The sequence below is a fragment of the Macaca thibetana genome, chromosome 1 (assembly GCF_024542745.1).
Source record: "Macaca thibetana thibetana isolate TM-01 chromosome 1, ASM2454274v1, whole genome shotgun sequence".
NCBI classification, from domain to species: Eukaryota; Metazoa; Chordata; class Mammalia; order Primates; family Cercopithecidae; genus Macaca; species Macaca thibetana.
The window spans coordinates 99,050,988-99,070,125 of NC_065578.1; the positions used below are offsets into that span (position 1 = coordinate 99,050,988).

A 19,138-nucleotide genomic window follows, 5' to 3' on the forward strand; every position below is an offset into this window, starting at 1 on the left:
AGAAGGCTGCTTACTATTGCAGTACCAAAATAGCTTAGGATTTCATATTTAATAATTCCAAGGCCTGGCCGGGCATGGTGGCTCACGCCTGTAATCCCAACACTTTGGGAGGCTGAGGCGGGTGGATCACGAGGTCAGGAGATCGAGACCATCCTGGCTAACACGGTGAAACCCTGTCTCTATTGAAAATACAAAAAATTAGCTGGGCGTGGTAGCGGGCGCCTGCAGTTCCAGCTGCTCGGGAGGCTGAGGCAGGAGAATGGCGTGAACGCAGGAGGCAGAGCTTGCAGTGAGCCAAGATGGCGTCACTGCACTCCAGCCTGGGCGACAGAGCGAAACTCTGTCTCAAAAATAAAATAAAATAAAACAAAACAAAATAAAATAAAATAATAATAAGTTCAAGGCCTATAAGGAAGAGTAGACTGCTCTTTGGAATTTTACTTAGAAAGAAATTTACACTTAAATTGCTTTTAAATGTTTTCTCTGAAGTATTTTTTATGTTATGAGGTTGAAATTAAATACATACAAAGGAATATTTTGCTGCTGAGTTTTTTGTTTTTTTGTTTTTTGTGTGTGTGTGTGGCTGATGGCCAACTAATGTGGGTACAAAGTGGCAGCTCCCTATGTCACTATTTGGGCTATGCTCTAGGCCTTCAAATTTCACAGGAAGTAAGGACTCTACTTAACCTCCAGCTCTAAAGGAGTTCCTATAGACCTGTTTCTGGCAACTATATTTCTTGGAACTTAATGTTCTTTTAAATCTCACCCCACCCACACCACTGCTTCACTGCATAATGTAATTCTTTCAGTCTTTACCCTGGGCACCTATTAAGCAATCTAACTCCTACAGTTAGAATTGCACCAAAAGGAAGAGGAGAAGAGAGAGAAAAGAGGAGAGGGGAGGGAAGAAGAGAGGAAGGGAAGAAAGGAGAGGGGAAGAAAAGAAAAGGGAGGGTAGGGGAAGGAAGGCCATAAACCCAAAAGAATTTCACTTTGCATGACAGAACTAATGATGAAATAACAAAGATATTTTATATTTTACACTATACTAGAGTAAAACTTCTAGATGGAAAATGTGCGGTCTTATTTTTTAGTTCTCTTTTTCAAGGCCTATCTAAGGCATGCAATAAACACTGGCCCTTACAAATTATCCATCTCTCCAAAGAGAGGCCATTAAATATTTTGGAAGTAAACTTTCAGTTGGCATCTTTCAAAACACTTATTTCCAAAAATCTTCAAGCTAGAATTACAATTGTCTGGAACCCAATCTGTTGGTAAATGAAACCTCAGAGCCTTCATTTTTAATAGTGAAATGGACTGAAAGGCAGACATACTGACAGCTGGCTCATTTCTTGCTTTGCCATGTAAATCCACTTTAACATAACTGGCTTGCACCCTAGCTTTCAGAGTGATGGCTCTGCCTAGAAACCAATCTAATTGGATAATCTTATAGGATATTTCCATAGTGACAAAGAATCAGACCGAGCCCTCCAAGATTTCCATAGGGAATCCAATGGAAAGACAAGGAGAGTTATTATTTAATGAATTGGCTCCTTGCCCAAATCAGTCAGTCCATCTATGCCTCAGTTTTCCCATCCTGGAAATGAAGATAGCTGATAGCTTCTTGGTTCATAGGAAAGAATGAGACTCTGGTCTTTCTCATGAACAAGTCAATTGCAGTATTAGGTTATATATGTTAAGAGAGGTATTCAGCAAATGTAAAAGCACTGAAAAAAAAAATACTATGACTGCAAGATTTAATATACCTTTCTAAGAACTGGACTTGTACAATAAGATAAATAGTAATAGTAAAGTTGCCATTTATTAAGCATCTATTGTAGCCTCTAACCATCTTTACCAAAATACTAATATTGATGAAAAAATTTTGACATATTTCTTATTCCCATCATTGTACTCCTGAAAAAATGCACTCTCTCAGATATTAAGTGATTTTCTTGAGTTCACTCATCTAGTAAATGGAAAGGTTGGAAAATAAGCCAGTATCTCTGATTCCAAAACCATCTACATTCATTAACTAATGGAAGAGAAACAAGATTTTGATGTACATGAATTAGCTAAGGATCATTAATAGAGACAAACATATTTATAATATGTATGTGTATATATGTATACACATAGAGTCTTTGAATATCACATACCTTACATAATAACCTGGGGATGTATAAGCCTGTTCATGGACAATTTGGTAAGATGTCATTCCATTATCTACTTAAAAATCTGCACCTAGGGAAATTATTCAGTTTATCTATAATGATCTAGACATTCAGGGGCTGTGACTGTGCCATGTCCCCCTTACTTCCCTACACCTCCTATCCTGGAATCATTCTCTTGGTTAATTAACTCTTATTTGTCCAAATCTGAAAGACTCAAGCACTCAGCTCAACTGCTATCTCTGCTAGGATGACTTCACTGAACTCTGGCCTTCCTTGTCCTGATTGTGACTGGTGACATTTTCACTTTTCATGCAGTATTAACTTGTCTTCTGTGTACCTCTTACCTTCTCCACTAAAAAGTTCATTGTCTTATTTATCTTTATCTCTGCACATAGCATGATGTCGTTACATAGTCAATAGATGTTTAACCACAATGTGATGTATGGATAGATGAATGACTATGTAATCAGAACTCAAAGTACTGGGCTTCCACTTAGCAGTGACATCTTTTTTAAATTCCATATTCAGTTCCCAAATTGTATTCCTATGATGGCCAAATTGTTCTTCAAGACTTTATGGGGGAATACAAGTATTTGAGATACAAATATGAGGTCCAGCAGTCCCGATGTCTACATTTGGGAGTCTAGTAGAGCTACAGACTCTATAACTTCTTTATAGGCAAGGCAGCTTCTCAATGATCAGCTTTAATTTCTCTATTTGCATTTATGAGATCAATACAAATTTGAGGGTATTTATTTTGCTTTACCAACAAAAATTGAGATTCAAACTTAAGGAGAAAAAGGGAATGTAACAAGTTCAGTTGATAGAAGAAACCCCACTTAGTATTTCTTTGTGTAAATCTAGGGCAAAAACTACCCAGATGCTAAAACTTTGAATCAGTTACTCTTTAAACTAAAATCACAAACTTTGAGAGAAAAAGGAGAAATAACCCTCAAAACAACAATCAAAAACAGCCCCACATTTTTTAAGCTCATAAAACAGCTGAGCACACACAGAAGCAATCTGGATAATTTAAACATCCAGTTTAGTATGCACTACCACATATTTGAATGTACTCAAAATGCTTTTGATTTCAGGAACATTTTTTGGTCCAAATATTTTAAACATTATGTTGAATCAACTGGCTAAAAACGAAAGTGTCAAGTAAAGGTATCACAGTGGAACAGCATTTTTAAATACACCCAAATCCGAAAACAATGAGGGAAGGGCGGCTTCCTTACACTACTAACAAAGGAAGGAAAGTGAATAAGGCAAATGGTCCACACCGAATGCTCTTACTCATAACAAATAAATCTAAAGTTCAATCTAGATGGTGTTTTTCATCCTCCTCTATGATACACACTGTACAAGGGTATAAAAGCACCAGAAGGTGTGGACGTGTAAGTGGGAAATTGATAGAGAAAAATGCACTGTGCTGAGGTACCCTATAGTACTTGATCTTTGTGGAATGATGATTACAGACTGTTTAGCCTCCTGCTTGTTCTCCAGTTTAAAGCTATGATAATACTTTATATGATGCTAATTATTTTCATGTCCATTTGTAAACTGAGTCAGAGGACACTAAGATATAAGATCTCAAATATGTTAAATATTGGTGTCTCATGTTACATGGACATGAGAAGGAAAATAAATTATGGAACATTTTCAATTTGTTGGATGGGTATTTGGGGAGACTTTGCTGTGTGCTTGGTTTGTTAATAGGTTATTTCTTATCTGTGGTTATTTTTGATAGGATATTAGATAACTTAGGCTGTGTTCAGAAAACAGCTGCACCTTTTATCTCTAAAAAGTCAACTGGTTTAGTTAAATATCCTTTTCCACTAAATGGAGCAGTTGTTTGACCTCTAGGAGACTTAGCTGGAAAGCACTGCATAGTTGTTTAAAGAGACAGCAGTATGCTTAACCACATACACTATTTGACTACATGTAAGTAGAATATTTTTTGTAGTGGTATATCTCTGGAATACTTTGCTTACAAAATAATTATAGTCTAATATTTAAGCAAATTTCAAAGAAAAAGTGATTGTAGACTCTGTTTGCTTACAAAATGTTACAGTATAATCTTTAAGCAAATATCAAAAAAATGGTTGTAAACTGTGTCCAGTCTTAAAAATCAATTCCACTAATCGTCAAAATGATTGAATTTGTGGGTCATGCACAATATAGTATTCTACGTCTGGTTAAACCTTGTGCTGTGGTGTCTCATTGCAACTAAGGAAAAAATAGAGGTAGGATGGTATGATGAATAAAGAGGGAACGTTTTGTCCAGACAGTCCTAGATTTAAATCCTAGTTTTACTGCTTATTAGATATATCGCCCATTGGTAGATTAGTTAATCTTTTTGAATGTCAACTTCCCCAATCCATTAAGTAGGCCTATAAGGTATTTGACACATATTGTACAATCAAATGGATCATAATGATTACCATCCAACAATTATCTGTTGTGTCCACTATGTACCAGTGTGCTCTAAGTACTTAGACTACAGATAAAAAATAAACCTTCTCTGCATGGAGGTTGCATTCTAGTGAAAGAAGACAGGCAATAAACCCCCCCAAAAAGTGTGTCATATAGTATTACAGAACATGATAAAGGTTAAAAAAAAAAAAAATAGAGCCAGATAAGGAGGATTCGTAGTTTCAGAAACAGGGATTTGTGGTCTTGCATAGTGTAGTCAAAGTGGCCTCATTGAGAAGGTAGCATCTCAGCAAAGACCCAAAAAGGTGAGGGAATGAGGCATACAGATTTCTGAGGTAAGGGAGTTCCAGCGCAGAAGAGAAGTCTAGGCTGGAGACATAAATAAATGCATGAATCTTGGCATCTGAATGACATTAAAATGAGACTAAATGAGATCTTGAGAGTGAGTAGAAAGGAATAGAAAAGAGAAGATCAACAACTGCAGCTTTAGTGCACTGCAATTTTAAGACATTGAGAAAAGGAGAAAGAACAAAGAAGGCTGAGAGGGAGAGACCAATGACATGAGAATAAAATCAAGAGAGTGAGGTGTCCTGGAAGCCAAGTGAAGAGAGAAGGAGAGATTAACTCTGCCCAGTGTCATGGAGAGCTCAAGTAAGACAAGCATCTGTACTGTAGATTGTCTTGAAGCCTATTATTTTTCCCCATTTACTCTTTAAACCATAAAGCTCAAATTACCTCACAATGAAATGGGTATGTCATAGTACCAACAAATCAAAATAATTTTTATTTGATTTATGTGGTCAAATTTTTTAATTTGATTTATGTGGTCACCCTACTTGCATACTATTTGTTACTTGCCTATGGCAATTAAATCCCTTCCAAAGGTCTACTAAAGAATAAAAGGGCGATGAAAAACTCGCCTTGTCCAGTGATGTGAGAGAATAAGGGTCAAGGATTTAAAAAAGAAAATAGAAACAGACTCATTTGCACATGGTAAATCTGAAAGTGAAGGTTTTTCTAATAATTCCTTCAGAGATGTAGTATAAAAAATAAACACCATATTCTTAGCGTGACACTACTTCTGACCTCCAGAAGTCTGAGAATTATAAAGAGAGAAACATGGGAAGAAAAAGAGAGAGAAAGAAAGAGAGAAGAGTGAGAAGGAGAATGAGCATCCAGTTTTTTAACATGGGATCTGGTTTCAAAAAGGCTCTAGAGACATTTTTGACACATACATTCTAAAAATATTGACTTCCTGCCTTTGGCATCCTTCAATTTTCTCCTGCCACTATTTCATTAGATTTCATTTCTTTACGATTTTTGATCTGAAATTTCTAATTCAAGCTTTATTTTGTACTTAATCTGGAACCTATCAAATTCTCATCCTTCTCTCCAGTTGAACCCTCTTCTTGAAATTTCTTATAGATTTCTTCCTTATTGGTCATTCCCATTGCCATCCCCCTTGGGTTCTAACACATTTGAATTAGCACCTTAAATACTCCTCCTCTATTTACTTTGTCCTTCAGGTTCATCCAGTTTGTGGCCTCTGAGTTCAGACCTTCTGAAGGTGAGGAAGAACCCTGGGGGACCATTCCTTTTGTGGAACCTCGGTGATTTTTTAGCCTCTTTCCACAGGCTCTTTCTACGGACTCTTTCATAGTCACCCTTCCTGATGGATCTCTCTACCTGAATTTTCCCTGTTCCTGTATGTCTGAGAAGTTGGCAGTTTTATTACCTTAAAATATGAATCTGATCTTTTCTCTCCCACTTTCCCTGAACATCAAGTTCTATGTATAAATGTATATTTCTATCAATCTCTCTGTCTAATTTCTCCTTTCTGCTCCAGACAGGACAATCTCCCTTATGGACCTCTAACACATTGTTTCACCCCCTCTCATGCTTAGAAATGCCTTCTCTGCTTCTAAAGTCTACTTTCGCCCTGCAACAGCTTTCCTGCAACTCACATTAATCTCAATTTTTCAATTCATGTTGCATTCACTGCTAATCCCACACACTACTATCATTCACTATGATATACTACCCTGGGCTGAAATCATGCATTAGTTAGCACCTTGTTTCATCAGAATACAATAACGGTTGGTTTACTATTCTTTTTTCTTCTAATTGTTTTGAGCATGTGTCTTATCTCTCCAGCCAGACAGTAAATTCATTGTAAGAAGGAACACTGTCTCATAATCTCTTATATCCCTACCTCCTGATATAATGTCAACTAATTGACTTTAACTTTTAACTCTTGCCATCCTCGTTTACACTGGTTGGAAAACAACAAAAATATTTAGTAAAAGTAGTTCAATAAGATAATTGACAGCAGATAGCACTCTATTATATATTTATTTTACAAAGGCTGAATTTGGTCATGAATATATAGTTAATATTTAATGAAAGCTAGTTCACTAACATATGCTGCTTTTTGAACTATAATTCTGGATGTTTTCTGATCCTTCCGTAGTTACAATAAATTTTATAAATCCACCTGAGACTTCTTTCCTAAACTCCAAATTCATATATCCAGTTGCCTACTCAATATCTCCATGTAGAGAACCAATTGACTTTTCCAAAATCTATCCTCTCCCTCAAAAAAAAAAAAAAAAAAAAAAATCCTAGTTCATCAACTTCACTATCTCAATTAATGGCAACTTCTTTTTTTTTTTTTTTGAGACGGAGTCTTGCTCTGTCACCCAGGCTGGAGTGCAGTGGCGCAATCTCAGCTCACAGCAAGCTCCGCCTCCCGGGTTCACGCCATTCGGCACCCGCCACCACGCCCGGCTAATTTTTTTTATATTTTTAGTAGATATAAAAAATATAACTTTTTATACTTTTAGTAGATATAAAAAATATAATTTTTTATATTTTTAGTAGGGTTTCACCGTGTTAGCCAGGATGGTCTCGATTTCCTGACTTCGTGATCCACCCACCTCGGCCTCCCAAAGTGCTGCAATTACAGGCGTGAGCCACTGTGCCCGGCCAATTGATGACAACTTCTATTCACTCAGGCAAAGAGTGATTATGAATCCTCTCTTTCTCTTAAACCCCCATATCCAGTCCACCAACAGAATCAAAGACATCCATGGTACAACCAATTCCACCACTCTCATTGTTACCACCTTGATACAAGCCACCATCATCTCTCATCTGGATTACTGCAATAACATCCTATCTAGTCTTCCTGTTTTCGCCCTTGCAAAACACTCCTCTGCTCAAAGCACCTCAATGTCTTCTCATCCTACACAGAGTAAAAGCTAAAGTCCTTACAATGGCCTACTAGACCCTGCATGAATTGGGACCTGTTACATTTCCAACCAAATTTCCTGTTAACTCTCTCTTAGTCCCAGCTCTCTAACCACACGAGCCTTGTTCCTAAAACATGGCAGGTATGGCCCACCACAGGACATTTGCACAGGCCCTTCCTGATATGCTCTTCCCATAAGTATCCTCATCACTAACTCCCACTTCTTCTTCAAGACCTTGCTCAAATGTTGCCTTCTCACTGAGGCTACCTTAATGACCCAATTCTAAATTGCAACATTCCCTACCTTAGCCATCTTTATTCTCCTCCCTGCTCTATTTTCTTTCCATAGATTTATCACTGTGGCTGATGAGAATGTGCCTCTCAGACACTGAACTACAGGAGCATAATTGACCCAAGAGTCCCACTTTGGGTCAATTTAAAAAAAAAAAAATCAAACCTTTACTCTGAAACGCATTCCTATGGTTGCTTCAAGGCTATGCTTCCCAGGGGCTACTCCCAGACAGTGACTGAGCACGGCAAGAATGCTAAAATTCCTGAGAGACACTGGATCACTCTGGTTGCTGACAACTGATGGGTCTCACCACGTGTTTATTCATTCGTTTAGTCGACAATACTAATAATTGTTAATTTTTTAAGCATTTGTTATTCATTCTGCATATATTTATTGAGAACCTCTGATGTGTCAGGCACTGTGTTAGGGGTTTGGGATACATGATTGAACAAACTTTCTCCTCTCCTGGAACTTACATTCTGGTAGACAATAAAAGATTAAGTAAATAAAATATAGTAGATGTGGAAGTTATGATGTTATTCTGGATCCTATGAGAAACAAATGCCAAGATGGGTTAAATGTACAGAATTTTATGAGGAGAAATGACTGTACGAGAGAACATGGGAGGATCGGCAGAAAAGGCTGGAGCTGGACATGTCTAAGAGGCAGGTGAAAGAGAGAGGGAGGGAAAGTTGAGTGGAAACAGCCTAATCTGTAGTGCAGACCAAGGGAGATTGTCAAGGCCATCAGAACTCTGGCTCCAGGATTCCACTCAGGTCCCCCAGATTTTCCCAGCTCCAGCCTTTTCTGCCTACCACCCACATGAAGATGCCAATCAGTTGTTGCAACTCTGCTCCCTCTTAAATTCCCTGATCCTCTTTTTTTAAATCTTGTCCTCCCCTACACTAGCAAAATCTTGGGTTTTCCTCTAGCAGAAATGAGATTTGAGAGGTAAATTGTTTTTAGGAAAAGATCCAGACTAATAATTGGATGACTGCCCATTTGTTCTGGGCACCAAATATGCAATTCTGACTGAGATATTTATCATTACTGCTTTCTTGTCTTTAATTTCAGCCAGGATCTACAAATAAACAAAATCAAAAGTTTTGAAGGTTTGATTTTTTTTTTTTGTAACGCGTAAATATGCATCCAACAGTAAACAAACTTGGCCTACATCCAAACAATCCTCCTATTCTCTGGTCTCCCCAAGTGTCCCTTCTGAGGATGTATGAGCAAAGACAAACTACTCTCAAGTATAATTTCAGACTCTTAAAACATGGGTTTCACCTTATAGTGACTGACTTGGGATGAGGGCTCTGTGGTTGGGGAACTCCAGCCGATAATATGGGGAAACCTCAGTAGGGCCAATAAATTTCTCCAGAGGACGTTCCCACACCATTCTGCCTTAGGCTGTTACACCCAGCTGTAGTGTTCTAGGAGCTAGATGGAGGAGGAGGCTGGGGGCCCGACCCCTTCTCATAAAGACTGACTTAACCTTCAGCCTGTGCCTTTCCTTGCCCTGTGTCCTTGGGCAGTCCTTGATGAATGCCACTTATAAAGTCAGGCAGCTGGAGTTCCAATCTTGGCTTTGCTACTTACTAGCTATATGGCAAATTACCTCTCTGAGCCTGTTCCCTCATTTTTAAAGCGGGGATTATAGCACTTATCCCTCAGCACTTTGCAAGAATGCATTTGCCTATAGAGAGAATGCAACAGATATTAGCTATTATTATTACTAATATCAAAACGACAAAGGAAATATGTTCAATGTTTGGGTTGTCCTTTTCACCTCTTCAACTGAATGTCGATATGAAAGTGCTTAATAGCATTCAAACACATAATAATAAGGTAGTTGGTAATTAGGATTTACTTCAACAAAATTTAATTAAAGAACCTGTAGGGAAAAGAAAACAGACAGAGCCAATTGTACAGCTTCCCAGCCTCTGCTTTGACCTAGGAGTCCCATTGGGCTTGCCTGCCTTTTTCTAAAGAGGGGAATATCCACACAGTCCAGGGCTCCAGGCAGTTCCAGAATGTCTCATCACATTTTCAAAGGCTCACTCCTTTCTCTTGCGTAACTGGTGAGGTCAAAATGGACACCTTCCTGAAAGCCAAGAGTGTCATTTCTGAACAACGTCCAAGAAAGAACTGCATTCCACAGAAATCCAAGTCAAGCAATAACAAAAGGTGGCACTTGGTGTTTAAGCCACACTAAATACCCTGGTGGGCCAACTTCTCAATATAGTCACATTAACACCTTTGAGTTCTCCATGACCTAAAGATTCCAGTTTGCAACAAATTGCTGAGCAGGTGGGTCGGGGGTGGGGTGTAGAAGGGGGAGAACAAACCAACGTAAATTCACCGCTACATGAAGTTTAAAGTAGCTATAGATTGTTGTATTATTATCAAAGCCAATCAGTGGAAGAAAGGCAAACAAGTGACTTGGCACTTCTGCCTCAGCCAAGGTAAGACTCTCTCTCTAGAGTAGAGAGCAGGTAAACGAGCTTTGTACAAACACACACAGACCCACACATCCGGGGATGGCTGTGTGTTGCTAGAGCAGAGGCTGATTAAACACTCAGTGTGTTGGCTGTCTGTGCCACTCCTGGAAAATAATGAATTGGGTAAGGAACAGTTAATAAGAAAATGTGCCTTGCTAACTGTGCACATTACAACAAAGAGCTGGCAGCTCCTGAAGGAAAAGGGCTTGTGCCGCTGCCGTTCAAACTTGTCAGTCAACTCATGCCAGCAGCCTCAGCGTCTGCCTCCCCAGCACACCCTCATTACATGTGTCTGTCTGGCCTGATCTGTGCATCTGCTCGGAGACACTCCTGACAAGTCGGGAATTTCTCCATTTCTCCACTGGTGCAAAGAGCGGATTTCTCCCTGCTTCTCTTCTGTCACCCCCGCTCCTCTCCCCCAGGAGGCTCCTTGATTTATGGTAGCTTTGGACTTGCTTCCCCGTCTGACTGTCCTTGACTTCTAGAATGGAAGAAGCTGAGCTGGTGAAGGGAAGACTCCAGGCCATCACAGTAAGTCTGCGTACAGTTATAACTCATGAAGGTGGTTGCTTAGAGGAAGGCAGACCGTGGCCGGCTGCCGCTGTCGCTGAGCCCTTGTAAGTGGAAAAACAGAACTGTCAGCCTTCATGGACGCGTCTCTGTTTCTCTCTTAACCCTTATGACCCTCTGTAACTCTGGGGCTTCAGAACCTGAGTACAGGGCAAATGTTCTTGATTTTCAAAAAGGCTGTGCCTACGTTTTAAACAACAATCAAAAGCTGTTAAGGCAGTCTGATTAACTATCTTTCACACTCTGTGTACCTTAGAAATGCAGTTTTTCCTTAAATGTTCATTTGACTGGTCTTAGATCAAAACACAGATCCCCAACTTGGAAACTTTTTTAAGCTATGAATGCATCAAAAAGTTAGCATTTTTTTAAAAGAGAGAAAAAGAAATTTTAAAAATGATCTGAAACTTTGTATTTGTAGTGTGATAGCATGTTCCAGAAAACCTAAGATAATTAAAATGAATGTTAGTATACGTAATTTAAGCATTAAACAAGAGAAAAGTAGGTAAAAGCACGTATCAGATGAATTCTAAGATATCAGTTTCCAGCAGAGTCACAAACTGAATAAGATCCTGATAAAGGAATGCAGTGCATGCAGTGGATTTGGAAAATATTTTGTTAATACCGAGAAGGAAAATCGTACATTTTTTATGTTTGTTCCGGGAAAAAGTCAAAGCAAGAAATAAATTACTTTTCTTAAATGATCCAGCTTTCTTTTTAATTTTATAAAGCCCTGTGTTTGGCAGTAACTTGAAAATCTGTGTCACAATCATTTATCATTAGCTACAACTTTTGATGTAATTGTTTTAAGAAATAAAAGATCTTTATAAAGCAATATCCCAATTTCTCAGCGTTTTCTGCCACTGACATTAGGTATAGGAAAAAAATTAGTACTTTTTAAAAACTGATGCTAGATCAGGGATTTGTTGTTGTTGTTCTTAAAATTTTCATTGTATAGCTAATTACGCTAATCCTAATTTAGATTTTTTACTAAATTGATACAATGTCTCAGTTTCACCCAGAAACATTCAGTAAATTGAAATGTCTTCTTAGCCAGTAGTAAGACACCAGAAGTCTATTGATAAGGTTGCTACTTATCCTTAAAACAATGCTTTGCTAAATGTCTAGCTTCTAATTATTACATTTTCCTCTCTTCAGAAAACCTTGATCGGGATTGTTGTTTGTTTTGTTTTGTTCTTTTTTGTTGTTACACTGAGACACCATCTCAGCTGTCCTGCTTTAAGGGACAGGAACTCGGCTCTGCTCTGTTGTTTTTGGCACGGGCCTGTTACATTACAGCTGTTGTCTAAAGGTTACTTTATTAGACTGCGTGAGTTGTGTGGTCACAAGCTCCACTATTTCTAATGCTTATATCTCCTAATTAGCTAATTGAAATAGACAAGTAGACCCTGGTTCTGAATTTTCCTCTTTCAGTTGGGGCACACCCTTGCTCAAGCCCTTTTTCCCTCCAGTGCACCTTATAACTCTTACCAAAACCACACATTTCCAAAGATATGGCTGTATACAGTTATTTCTAAGGCTAGGAATCTTAGTCACTGAAGGTTCCAATTGCAAATAGAAACAGAAAATGGTCATAATGTCTTAAAAGCCATCAAGAGAGTAAGTAGGTTCCTGAATATACAGATGTATGCTTTTTTGATGATTAAAAAAATATTTGGATTATTCCATCAGCCTAAATATATCCCATTAGAAAGGATTAAACAAATCTCCAACGTAAGATCACAAAGTAATTCTAGCTTGGAAGTAATCTACTTGTATAAAGGTTGTAGGGAAAAAACTGGAAAAAGTTTATGGGAACAAATTTCTCATAAACCAGCCTACACCTCACCAGGCTAAATCCAGTCACATTTGTCACCACCTAGAGGAAAAGTGGAGCAGTGGTGTGTCCATGGAAACAGCACATCCAGTCTCCTCCCTCTTGGACGCCCTGGGACATGCCAGCTTTCCTCGCCCTCACCCTTGCCTTGCCCAGGAAGCCACCTCAGCTAGTCTCTTCCCCCCTAGGAAAACAAAATCACAGAGTATGCAGAGAGTTTGCAAGAATTATTTCATTTTTGGAAGCACTGAAGCCTCAGAATCTCCAATCTAGACTAAAACTCAGTGAGAATCTTTGCATTTTAGCTTTTTCCTCCTGTTTACCTACACTGGAAATAATTTTTTATATTCTTCAAGAATGAAATCAGAACAATGCACCCAGACATACCAACACATAGACCTCACTTTGGAAGAAAAAAAAAAAAAAAAACTTTTACACTATAGGATTTATTTGATTTTTACATTAAAATTTGTTTCTCCAATGACTGGCTATAAAATAAAATAATCTTCACAGTTGTATTTATTCTATCTGGTTTCAAGTGCCTAAAAAGTCATGTTCACTGCCAAGAATTGAAAAAATAAATTGAAAAGAGAATTGAAAAAATAAATTGAAAAAATATACCCAGAATTTGACAGAACCAAGATCCAAGTGCCCGTCTTTTTCTTTTTCTCAAAAAAAAAAAAAAAAATTAAACACATTAAGTAGTTGAAATGAGATACTTAGGTTCTCAAATTGAAAACTAAATAACTATCGTGAAGCCATTCATTTCTCATATCAGATCAGTAAATTGAATTTTTGATTAGTCAGACGTCTTCTCAAAGATTTAAAGAGAATAAGAGCAAAATTATGATAGTATGCAGAAACAATTGTTCAAGGGTAGGTACTTCAGTTTGGGTGTACCAAACATAGATTCTACTTTACACAATTGCTTTCATGTTCTTCCTTATTACTTTATCCATGCACCAACTCTTCCCTTACCAAATTAATGGTCAAAGTACCCCTTTGCCTAGAAGTTCAGTTTTCAACTATAATTTTAAAACAGGGCTGCTTAAAGTTAATTAAATATTATGTTGATCTTTAAAATGTCTCTTGAGGCCCTTTTCAAGTCAGTACACATTTTAAAAAATAGTTGATCTTTCTACAAAAGGAGAGTTAACTGGAACTCAATAGTATTTTGAAATAGACTAGTAATTTGAAATTCACCTTTAACAATACTGGAACTGAGGATACCAATGACTCCAGCATTCTCGAGAAGCATGAGATGAAGGACTGAATGTACCACTGACAGAGTTATCCCTGCAGAGTTCCTGTCTGAAAGTGAACGTGGGCCACACTGAAGAACAATGAAAAGGCCCAGGGAATCTCTCCTCAAAAACACAAAGATTCCCTTAGAATGAGTGACATTCCGTATACTTTTGACATCTCCTCCACAGCTAATACATTTTCTTACCCCCATGCCTACAGTGACATTGGAAAATACCATTACAAATATGAATATGCTCAAACTGGAAAACTAGATCTTAGACTGTCTTGTGATCAGAGACTCAGTTCTATTTGAAGGATGAACTCAGAGGAAGTTTAAGAACCAGAATCCACTCTCAGAGAACAGACTCCACTGAGGAAAAGAGAGTAAGAAGAAAGCTGACATTTTATTCTCATCCAGGCTTGCCTTTAATTGTAAGGAATGTGTGTTATCAACACCGTCTCTCATGCCTCTATTCAATTAATGGTTATTAGGCACCTACTATGCACCACACCTTGTGCATTTGAATGAAAAGAGGTGAAATAAGGGGAATCTGGAGTGTGAGGAGTGGGGATGGGAGTGCGTGGTAAGTTTAAATAGAGTGGTCAGGATGGGCTTCACAAAGAGGGTGACGTTTGAGCCTAGACGTGAAAGGGTGAGTTCTGTCAAAAGTTGGACAATAAAAATAATCACAAGTACAAGCACCTGCTTAGGACTGCCTCCATTTGGAAAGGAGCCATATAAAGTCCTGACACTGGAATTTAAGCAGCAGAGCCAGATTTTGCTGGCCAAAGTCGCTCATGATGGAAAAAAAAAAAAAAAAAAAAAAAAAAAAAAACCTCTCACATTTCCCCAGATCCACTCCCTACTGCTTTCCACTCCCAAATACCCAAATAAGTTTTTCTTGATTTGTAAATATAGGAATTTAAGAGGCATGGAGTTATTTACATAAAACAGAAATCTCCACAGTACAGAGACCAATATTAAAACAATAACATGAACACAGATGGGTTCTAGTTACTTCTTTAGCACATGTTCCCTGTTACAAGTGTCTCCGAGCACTCTACCTCATCTTGTTCCCTTTTTGTCAATATCTGGGATCATCTAACAGTCAATAAGACAGTGGCCCAAAGCAAGACCTGCCGTGTGATTTGTGGGGCCAAAAACACAATGGAATGTGGTGGCCCTTGTTCAAAAGGTATTCAAAATTTCAAGGCGGTGACAACAGAGCTTTGATCTAAGTGCTAGGCCCTTCTGAGCATGATGCCCTGGGTGACTTCACAGGTCACAAACCCAAGAAGTCAGCCCTGCTTCTGTATTCCAGACTGGCCATATATATTTTTCCTTATTCGCTCTATCTGAATCAGTGAGAGAGTAAAAACAAGTGTAAACTAGCCTGGGTCTTTAACAAAGGCATACCTTAACATGTGTTTGGATCATTGTATTATTTAGAGTTCTAAGGAATTCTTAAAGTACCAGTGGCCAAAGAATGTATAATGCCCCATTGTTAACCAACATATCTCATGATGAAGACATAGTTAGAGGAACAACTTCTAATTTGTCATGAGCTTCCAAAGAAATTCACATGAAGATGGTACATGAAGATGTAGCAATCTTCTAAATAAAAAAGTCCCATGCCACAATAGTCAACAATGTAACCTCAGCACAATTTTCCACAGTGCTGTACCAAGATTACATGTTTCTTCCAGAGGCGAAAGGTTTCTTCAAACAAATGTGGTATGCCACACTTCTTTGCCAAACATAATAGCCCACCCATAAAGGAGACCATGTGATGAGGTATAATAATTTTGATAGCTCATTAAGGAAACTGCTTTTTGATAACTAGGGAAGGTTTTTCCACTGTGCAACAGAATGATAATGCTACTTTGCTAAATCCTCTACTGACAAAGATCCCCATGAACTTTCTGAACATTACTGGATGGTTGAAAGGAAAAGCTGCTTCTTTAGAAAACTATGATTAAAACAAATTAGAGAATAAGCATCTAAGACTAACCAGAGTATAAACAAATGTAACATAGTTCAATGCTAAAACTGCAATAGGACTTCCACTTTTTAATCTACAGTCTCCAACTACCTACCCTCTCTTAAAATGAAATAAGAATATTTTAATTTATTTAAATGATAGTAATGTCATTTTGGGAAGAGACTCCATGAACATTTACTGCTTAAGAAGTTCCCTTACCCAGAACCCTGTGGCATGCACATTTTCCTAAAACATCATCAAAACAGTTTGAGTGAGATCTGTAATTATAGTTTTTACATAAAATCCCAGGGACTGAGAGGATTCAGTCAAGCCACTTAAGACACACAGCTAGGTTATCCTCAGAAGTTCTGAATGGAACTTAAAACTAGATTCTTCTGTCCTAAGCATCAAGTTTTCAACCTATTAAATGTATCAGTGATTGACACAGGATGATGTAACATAGCAAAGTGGGCTACAACAGCTATTATTAATCAAATATGCTAACAACTGTGGAATAAAATGGACATCTCCTAAGAAAAAGAATTGCGAGATTTCTAACAATAATAACAGTGCCTATTCTTACATAGCATTTAGGCTATGAAAAATAAAACTTTCACATCCATTTTATCTCATTTGTCTAATTAGTCCTATGAGTATTTTCAAAAGCATATGTTATCATTCCCGTTTTATAGTAGAAAGCCAAGGCCAAGAAAAGCTAAGGAATTAGTCAAATGTTGGAACTTGAATCCATTCTTCTGCTTATCGGATTCTCTGACCATCATGATAAATTTTTATAAACATCAAAATCACACCCCTGACCCCTGTTCAGGACTTCCTTAGATTTCTGGCTGGGCACGGTGGCTCATGTCTATAATCCCAGCACTTTGGGAGGTTGAGGCGGACAGATCACTTAAGGCCAGGAGTATAAAACCAGCCTGGCCAACATGCTGAAACCCAGTCTCTACTAAAAATACAAAAATTAGCTGGGCATGGTGGTCCATGCCTGTAATCCCAGCTACTTGGGAGGCTGGGGCACGAGAATCACTTGAACCTGGGATGCAGAGGTTGCGGTGAGCCATGATTGCGTCACTGCATGCCAGCCTCGGTAACAGAGTGAGACTCCATCAGGAAAGGAAAGGGAAGGGAAGGGGAAGGGGAAGGGAAGGGAAAAGACGGAAAAGAGAAAAGGAAAGGAAAGAAAAAAGAAAAGAAAAAAGGAAAAGAACTTCCTCAGATTTCTGTTGTTCACGCTTGTGAATACAGTTTGAAGTGGAGTCAAGAGAAGAAACTATGGAGGTTCTGCTTTGCTTAACCACATTTTCTAACCTGAAGCAGTTCTCCACCTCTGCAGTTTTCTCCCGCTTTCCCCAGTTTGCAAGGAATAGAAGTGGGCAAGAAGAGATTGTGGTGTCATTTCAGAAGCATTTGTTATTGTTTTAAGAGGGTTGGAACAGAATCAAAGTGAGTTTTCAGAACACCTAATAGTTCAGGCCCTTTTTGCCTCTGCCTTCCTCCCCATCCCACTTCTTTACATAGCTTCTTCCCTCCAGCCAGGAATTCTCAAGACAAAGACATCCTTGCATCTTTCACAGTTCCCTCAACAAAGAGCTCAACACTAGCTGGAGCACCAAAACAAAACAAAACAAAAAAAACCGTCCTGAGTGGGTGAATGAATGAATGAATGAACAAATACAATCAAGCTGAGAAAGGGTGAAAGCTAATGATTGTCTGGCCTACTGACAGATTTTTCTTCACCGAAGACCTGGCCAAGTTTACCATCACCCCTTGATTATTCAGGGGTTTGTTTTGTGTTTGTTGTTTATCCTGGTTTTGTTTTGTTTTGTCGCTATTTGTTAGAACAAACAAGATAGGGTAGACAAAGGAATAAATAAGTAAAACACACACTGGATTCTGTTAGAGGTCTGTTAGAATGTGTTGTAAGGTTGGGAAAGAAGACTACAATTATTTGATAAATGGGGTTTAGAAAATGTGTGCTTTTTAATTCACTCCATAAATAGTAGTGATAACCATGCCCAATTCCCATGGCTAACTTAAGAAGTAGGGTATTTCAAAGCTAGATGCAGGCATAATCATTGAAACAGAAGAAAATGTAGAAACTTCTTTATCCACGTCCTCACTCTGTTAACACCATGCTCAAGCTCACCTTGAGCTTCTCCTTGAGCACTTCAATATCAGGTGGATCAATACCCCTTAAAACACCCTTTTCCATTTGAGAATAACTCTCTGGGTTAAGAGTTCTGACATAATGTACCAGAATCTGGTTGCCTTTAACTTCCACCCAATTATCATGACTCCTGCCACTGAAGCTATACAGCTTTGTTTTCTGGATTTCAGTCATTCTTCACAGACTCATTCCAGACAGTCTCCAAATTGTCAGTGTAACTGTTAGAAGTTGGTGCTAAGAGTTGATCAGAACTCTGATGAGTATAAAGCCCCTTGCTGTTATAATGTCCCTTATTTAGGGAATTGTATTTCTATTGATATATTTGGAAAGCAATAAGGAAGAAAGCAAATAATAAAAATAAAAAGATAAAAAAGCATCACCCCTGGAATTGTAGAAAATCAGGTTTGACACAAGTTCCACCACTCGATCAATCGCGTGACTTGAGAAAGTTAATGAACTCTCTAGTTTTCATCTTCAGTGTCTCTAAGGTGAAGAATAAGAATTGACTTGAAAGTTCAGTAAAGAAGCCAGATACACAATGAATATATATAAAGCAGTAGTTTTCTGAAAAACACAAATTAATCAGAAAATATAATGTGAAAATTTTCCATCCTTAATAGCTACAACATTTTACAATGTTAAAATTTAAAAATAATACTAGTAAGG

General features: G+C 38.1%; 1 protein-coding gene across 1 annotated transcript in view; it reads left to right on the forward strand.

Moving 5' to 3' along the window:
- The first annotated feature begins 10,608 nt into the window (after window positions 1–10,608).
- PALMD (palmdelphin) overlaps window positions 10,609–19,138 on the forward strand; it is a 48,527-nt gene continuing 39,997 nt past the window's right edge. Inside the window, exon 1 of the mRNA XM_050778506.1 lies at window positions 10,609–11,187. Within this exon, the coding sequence (XP_050634463.1) occupies window positions 11,143–11,187 (45 nt within the window). The 5' untranslated portion in view covers window positions 10,609–11,142. The remainder of the gene's footprint in view (window positions 11,188–19,138) is intronic.